At 64.2% G+C, this 6,890-nt stretch overlaps 2 protein-coding genes across 14 annotated transcripts in view; one reads left to right on the top strand and one right to left on the bottom strand.

Moving 5' to 3' along the window:
- Positions 1 to 1,609: 1,609 nt before the first annotated feature.
- Positions 1,610 to 5,708, top strand: PTGER1 (prostaglandin E receptor 1). The gene is made up of 3 exons (XM_005588249.5): positions 1,610 to 1,690; positions 2,614 to 3,572; positions 4,133 to 5,708. Exons 2-3 carry the CDS (start codon positions 2,631 to 2,633, stop codon positions 4,397 to 4,399), a joined length of 1,209 nt encoding a protein of 402 aa, XP_005588306.3. The 5' UTR covers positions 1,610 to 1,690; positions 2,614 to 2,630; the 3' UTR covers positions 4,400 to 5,708.
- The window catches only part of PKN1 (protein kinase N1), a 41,148-nt gene continuing 39,347 nt past the window's right edge, over positions 5,090 to 6,890 (bottom strand). For all 13 annotated transcript variants that reach the window (XM_074026141.1, XM_074026142.1, XM_065536293.2 and 10 more), the window contains 4 exons: positions 6,627 to 6,769; positions 6,267 to 6,374; positions 6,098 to 6,178; positions 5,090 to 5,370 (listed from right to left, as the gene is read on the bottom strand). In XM_074026141.1, coding sequence (XP_073882242.1) covers positions 5,167 to 5,370; positions 6,098 to 6,178; positions 6,267 to 6,374; positions 6,627 to 6,769 — 536 coding nt within the window. In that variant the 3' untranslated portion in view covers positions 5,090 to 5,166. The remainder of the gene's footprint in view (positions 5,371 to 6,097; positions 6,179 to 6,266; positions 6,375 to 6,626; positions 6,770 to 6,890) is intronic.

Genomic DNA, 6,890 nt, shown 5'->3' with positions numbered 1-6,890 from the left:
TGTCTGTGCTGGGAGCCAGCTGTGGTGGTGAAGGTGTGGCTCTGTGCATCTCGGGGGTTGGGTAGGACTGTGCATCTTACCAGAGTGTTGATGGCTCGTGACGCGGTGAGGGAGGGCTGTGTTGTGGGTGAGGGATGTGATCGCTGGCTCTGTGTTCCAGGGCAACCGCAGGTGTAACTGGCAGTGTCTGGTGGTGGAGAGTGCAATGGAGTGACTGTGTCAAGGTGTCCTGGGATGTGGGTGTGTGTGTCTTAGGGTGCTGTTGTTTCTGGGGCAAGGAGGGGTGCCTGGCTAGGTCTCGGGGTGTTCAGGGGTATTAGGGTATGTCTCAGGGTATTGCTGTTTCCTGGGTGGGGGTGCTGGCTAGGTCTCGAGGTGTCTAGGGATGCAGGTGTGTATGTCTCAGGGCGTTGCTGTTTTGGGGTGAGGGTGGGGGTGGCCAGCTAGGTCTCTGGTGTCCAGGGGCAGGGGGTGTCACTTCTTGTGCCTTAGGTGTACGGAGTGTGCCGGCGGGGCCTATCTGGGGTTGTTGGGGGGTCATTACAAGTCATACAGAGTGTGACCGGGGCAGTTTTGGCAATGTGTGTGTGTGCGCGCGCACGTGTATCTGTCTCTCGATGCCAAGTGAGACCCTGTTTCCCAGCACTAAGGAGGGTGATGTGGGTGGTCATCTCAGAGGGCTGCATTTTGGGGTGTTGAGGGGAGGGGCTGGAATTGAGGTAGTGACTCTGGGTGTGTCCCGGCGCTGGGGGTAAGACCCTGAGTTCAGGGATGTGGTGGCAGCAAGCTGGCTGTGCTGAGATGGGGACAGGATGACACTGAGTGGTAAGTGACGGGATTGTCTTAGGGTGTGGGGCTGCCAGCGTGACCCTACTCAGGGCAGAAGGGCGAGTCTTTGTGGCTTAGGACGTGTGTCCCAGGTGTCACTCAGCCCATCTTAAAGCAGGAGCCAGACACTGGGGAGAGTCCCCAGGTCGCCAGGCCTCCTGGTTCCCCTGCCCCCTTTCAGCCGCCTCCTCTCGCCTCCCAGGATATGACTCGCTGTGGCCCTAGCCGGGGCTTAAGCCCCTATATAAATAGTAGGCGGATCCCCTGGCCAGGCTGGGCCTGACCCAAGCCAGTCTGCCCAAGGCCCTGCCCACCAGCACCTACCCCAACGTCCATGAAGGCTTTAGCAGGGCAGGGGGGCATTGCTGCCCCCAAAGAATTGGAGTTAGCCCCCCTAGTCCCAAAGCTCTAGGGAGGGGGGCAGTGGCACCCCCTGCAGCTGCCCCAGCCTGCCCCAGACGACACTCACATTTTCCAGTGTTTAGATTTTATCCACTTTATTAATGAGGCAAGAGGCCCGAGCCTCGGGGGAAGGGGGCTACTCCCGCCCTGCTGGGAGGAGGGGGTCACAGGGGGCCAGAACGACTCCAGGGAGCCTCCCTCCTCATGGAGGCAGCCGCTGGGGCCCAGAGTGGCCCCCATCCATTGCCAGGAGCAGAGAGGGGGGTCCCTGCCACTCCAGGCCCCAAGCGGGCGTGCGCGGGGTGGAGCGGCCCCTGGAGGCCAGCAAGGGCGGCGGGAGGAGCCGAGGAGCCGCCCCAGGAAGAGGGAGGGAGGAAGCGGCCTGCCGGAGAGCCAGGGCGCAGTGGGCAGCAGGGCTGAGCGGCCGGTGATGGGGACCCCGCATCCCAGGCAGTACTGGGTAAGCGGGTTGCACGTGAGGGTCCCTGGCTGGGGAGGAGGAGGGCATGAAGGGGTGGGGCCATGGCCACCTGTCTGTCCATCCTGTGTCCCTGGGCTCTTCCCCCCGATCTGTGTGTCCCTGTCTTATCGTCTGTCCATCCTCCCTTCCCATCTGGCCTGGTGGACGGTTCCGCCCTTTCCACCCTCACCACCAGGATATCAAAGAGTGGATGGTCATGGCCTCTGGGGGCAGGGACATGGAGTGGAACCGTGGGCAGCCAGGGTGAGGCAGAGGTGATCGCAGTGGGGCCTGGCGAGAGACCACAGTGGATCAGAGGCAGGTCCATGGGGCAGGGGTAAAGATGCGTCCATGCCATAGATGTAGCTGTGCCATGTGGGGTCGGAGATGGGTCCATGGGGGACAGGGACATGACCGTGGGTAGAGATGTGCCCATGGTGGTAGAGATGGGGCTGGGGTATCTCGAGGATGGGACTGCAGTAAAGCTGACATGGGGAAAGTCAGGTAGGACCACAGGGGCAGACATGGGTGACAGCTATCAGATGGAGCCACAGGCCCCAGGAATTTGCTACGGTGTAAAAATGGAAGGTGGGGGTCAGAGGGGGATCTGTGAGGCCCAGAGGCACTGGCAGAGATGCCTGAGGGCAGGGCTCAGGGGAATCTTGCAGGAAACCATGAAGGACAGAGAAGGGGCCAGTGGGGACAGAGGGAGGCCCTGGAGCAGGAGATGGGGCGGTGAGAGGCAAAAGAGAGGGAGGAGGGTTTCCAAGTGGAGTGGCCAGGTCATTTGGAGTTGCCATGGGCAGAGGGGCTGCCTGAGAACGCCAGGGAGTCAAACGGGCCTGATGTTCTGAGATGGCACCGTGGGCTGGTCCCCGCCCGGGCCCAGCCAGCCTCACTCTGCCCTCTTCTCCTCTACCCAGCACTCCCGGCGCCTGACATGAGCCCTTGCGGGCCCCTCAACCTGAGCCTGGCGGGCGAGGCGACCACATGCGCGGCGCCCTGGGTCCCCAACGCGTCGGTTGTGCCGCCGTCGGGCGCTTCGCCCGCGCTGCCCATCTTCTCCATGACGCTGGGCGCCGTGTCCAACCTGCTGGCGCTGGCGCTGCTGGCGCAGGCCGCGGGCCGCCTGCGACGCCGCCGCTCGGCCGCCACCTTCCTGCTGTTCGTGGCCAGCCTGCTGGCCACCGACCTGGCAGGCCACGTGATCCCGGGCGCGCTAGTGCTGCGCCTGTACACTGCGGGGCGCGCTCCGGCCGGCGGGGCCTGCCACTTCCTGGGCGGCTGCATGGTCTTCTTCGGCCTGTGCCCGCTGCTGCTGGGCTGCGGCATGGCGGTGGAGCGCTGCGTGGGCGTCACGCGGCCGCTGCTCCACGCCGCGCGGGTCTCGGTCTCCCGCGCGCGCCTGGCGCTGGCCGCGGTAGCTGCGGTGGCCTTAGCCGTCGCGCTGCTACCGCTGGCGCGCGTGGGCCGCTACGAGCTGCAGTACCCGGGCACGTGGTGCTTCATCGGCCTGGGTCCCTCGGGCGGCTGGCGCCAGGCACTGCTCGCCGGCCTCTTCGCCGGCCTCGGCCTGGTCGCTCTCCTCGCCGCGCTGGTGTGCAACACGCTCAGCGGCCTGGCCCTGCTACGCGCCCGCTGGCGACGCCGCTCCCGAGGGCCTCCCCCGGCCTCGGGCCCCGACAGCCGGCGTCGCTGGGGGGCGCGCGGACCCCGCTCGGCCTCCGCCTCGTCCGCCTCATCCATCGCTTCAGCCTCCACAGCCTTTGGCGGCTCCCAGAGCCGCGGCTCGGCACGCAGAGCTCGCAGCCACGACGTGGAGATGGTGGGCCAGCTTGTCGGTATCATGGTGGTGTCGTGCATCTGCTGGAGCCCAATGCTGGTGAGGGGCGCACCGGCCCCTCGAGCCACGCTTCTTCCCTCTCCCTCTCAACACCCTCCGCCCTTCGTCGTCCCAGGACACCTTGGGCCTCCGTCCTGGACCCAACCAAGGCCCCGGCCCCTGGAGGCCCCATCCCACCTGCCCCAAAAGCCAGCATGGCCTTCTCCATCTGACCTGCCATCCTTCCTCCTAGCCCCCCTCTCTTCTTCCTTTTTGGGGTCTTTGTAGCGCACCCCGACCCACACAAGCCTCCTCTCCTGCCCAACCATTATAAGCCCCCGCGCTTCATTCCCTAGTCCTTTCACCCAACCCCCTCGTTTTTCCTCTTTCCGGTACACCTGAGACTCCTCTCCGGCCGGAGCCCCCACCCACTGAAGGCGTTTGTTTCTTTGCCTCCCTCCTTTTTTTCCGCATCCCCTTCCCACCTGGATCCCCATTTACCCTGCCTGCGACGGCTCGCTCCTCCTCCCAGGCTTTTACCTTCCAGCCACGCCCCCACCATCCCTGCGCCCCCCCTGCGCCTGCGCCCGCCAAACGGCTCACACCGGCTTCCCCCGCAGGTGTTGGTGGCGCTGGCTGTCGGGGGCTGGAGTTCTACCTCCCTGCAGCGGCCACTGTTCCTGGCCGTGCGCCTTGCCTCCTGGAACCAGATCCTGGACCCTTGGGTGTACATCCTGCTGCGCCAGGCCGTGCTGCGCCAACTGCTTCGCTTCCTGCCCCCGAGGGCCGGGGCCAAGGGCGGCCCCGCGGGGCTGGGCCTAACCCCGAGCGCCTGGGAGGCCAGCTCGCTGCGCAGCTCCCGGCACAGCGGCCTCAGCTACTTCTAAGCACAACCGGAGGCCCAACGACGAAGCCAACCCACCCTGGGGCCGGGCCCAGGTACGCGGCGAAGAGCCTTTGAGGAATAAAAAGCCATTCTACGAGCCCAGACAGAGCGGTGAGTCCCGTCGGGGCTTCGGCATCCACTGGGGCCGCGCAAGGGGCAGCAGAGGCGCCAAGTGCGCTTCCAGGGTGGGTGCAGTTCCGGGGCCTACCACAAGATGGCGCGGAGACACCGGGGCGCGGTTCTAGGAGGCTCGAGGGTGCCTGACCGTGGGCGCCGGAGCCGCAGGAGCAAGCGCACCGTGCGGGCGGCGGGGGCTGGGGCTGTGCTGGGAGCAGAGCGAGAGGGTGTGGGGGGCGTTTCCTGACCTTGCCACCGCCCTAACGGACTTCCGAAACCATTCTGCTCACTGTGGCTTTGAGTTCTTCCAATACAGCCCCAAAACCCTGTCCCCAAACCATTTTGCCCCATGTCCCTGGGCGCCCCCAACACAATACCGACCGCCTCCCATCTCAGCTTACCCACGCTCCCCCCCATAAGAACAGCTCCGAGTCCACGCCGCCCCTTGATCCTCTTCAAATGACACCCCCATCACTGGAGACTCCCACGACCAACCAGCCACCTGCCCCCCAAACGTCCACACCTCCAAGCACACCCCCACCGCCAGTGACTGCACACAAGAAGACACGCAAGATGCATGGATCAGGCAAATCCCAAAGGCCTTTTTAAAAACTAACAGCTCTCGGGCAGGGGTAGGGGCAGGGTAGGGGGCTAGCAGCCCCCCGCCACGAAGTCGAAGTCCAGGAAGGCCGCCTGCTCCGCGGCTGTGAGGGGCCGCGCGTCACGGGGCGGGCTCAGTGTGGGGGCCTCCCCGGTGAACTCCTCGTCAAAGTTGCTGACGTCGGTGCGGCCAGACAGCGTGGGCACAAAAGGCGGCGGCAGGCGCCGGGCCAACAGGGCTTCCCAGCCCAGAGTCTGCAGGGGAGGGAAGCGGAGGGGAGGGTCAGCCTGGGAGGCTGAGGAGGGGACGTGCTGCAGTGGGGACCAGTCCTAGGGCTTGGGGACCCCGGAGAGGAGTCATCATATAGGGAAAAGTGGGGTGGGGGGACTGGGGCTCAGGAGGGATCACCTGCGATAGCCTGGTGGAGAAGCGGGATTAGGAAACAGTGGAGGCCAGGCGTGGTAGCTCACATCTGTAATCGCAGAACTTTGGGAGGCTGAGGTGGGAGGATCACTTGAGGCCAGGAGTTCAAGACCAGCCTGGCCAAAGTGGCAAAATCCCATCTCTACTAAAAATACAAAAATTAGCCAGCTGTGGTGGAGTGGTGTGTGCCTGTAATCCCAGCTACTCAGAAGGCTGAGGTAGGAGAATCGCATGAATCTGGGAGGCGGAGGTTGCAGTGGGCCGAGATTGAGCCACTGCATTCCAGCCTGGGCAACAGAGTGAGACCCTGGCTCAAAAAAAAAAAAAAAAAAAAAAAAGAGGCGGAGGAAAGTGGAGATGTGGGATTAGGGGAGTCCCTGGGGGGAACAAAAGTGGAGGAGGGAAATCGGGGTGTCAAAGGAGGTGACAATGTTGCCCTGGAGGTGCAACGAGGCCTTTGAGGCAAAGCGGCTAGGCCTGGGGGGCGTCGGGTGTGGGGTGATGAATCGGCACCGGGGGGAGGGCCGGGGTCACTGAGGTCCTTGTGGGGAACCTCACCCTGAAGAAAGGCTGTTTCTTCACATCTTCTGCATCCCTCTCGCTAGATCCCAGCCTCCGCTCTGGGTTCCTCCGCAGCAGCTTGGAGGAAGGAGCACTGTGTCAGGATCTGTCCCCTTCTGGGCCCCAGTGCCCCTCCCCAGGCCTGCCCCACGTCGGGGGTCCTCACCCTTCTCATGATGCCGATGGCTTCGGCGGACAGGAAGCGGGGGTAGCGGACCTCATCGTTGACGATGCTATCGAAGACCTCCTCCTCGTCATCCCCTGGGAATGGGGACTGGGGAGAGGGAGGCCCGGGGTGAATGGGGCCTCTCCTCTGGCTGCTCCAAACCCAGCCCGGCCTGCTGCAGCTCTTGGGTGCTGGCTAACTCGGGCAGGGAAATGTCCCATTTTATAGAGGTGGAAACTGAGGCCAGGGAGCCAGAGCAGCCCTCAATCACACAGCACTTGGTGGAGGCAGACTTGGATCCCACCCTAGGGCACACGCAGTTTCCAGTGAGATCCGAGACACACAGGGGTGGGGTCTCACCTCGCCAACCAGCATCTCGTAGAGCAGCACACCCAGCCCCCACCAGTCCACAGCCCGCGTGTATGAAGTGTCCGTCAGCACCTCAGGGGCCAGGAACTCCGGGGTCCCACAAAATGTGCTGGTCCGGTCCCCATAGCCCATCCCTGGGGACAGCAAGGCCATGTGAGGTTATGGGGGCCAGAGGAGTCATTCAGCCCAATGTGGGGTTGTCCACACAGCCAGCCCTGTCCCAGGGTCAGGGTGGGGGGTACCCCAAGTAGGGTT

Source organism: Macaca fascicularis, chromosome 19 (genome assembly GCF_037993035.2).
Source record: "Macaca fascicularis isolate 582-1 chromosome 19, T2T-MFA8v1.1".
NCBI lineage: Eukaryota > Metazoa > Chordata > Mammalia > Primates > Cercopithecidae > Macaca > Macaca fascicularis.
The sequence above is the reverse complement of the archived record's forward strand: the minus strand, read 5'-3'. Positions and strand labels throughout refer to the sequence as shown.

What these genes read in the sequence shown, in the direction of transcription:
- PTGER1 (XM_005588249.5), top strand. Translation starts at nt 2,631, where the DNA reads ATGAGCCCTTGCGGGCCCCTCAACCTGAGCCTGGCGGGCGAGGCGACC. An exon ending in TCTGCTGGAGCCCAATGCTG is followed by an intron (nt 3,573 to 4,132) that starts GTGAGGGGCGCA and finishes CTTCCCCCGCAG; the next exon opens with GTGTTGGTGGCGCTGGCTGT.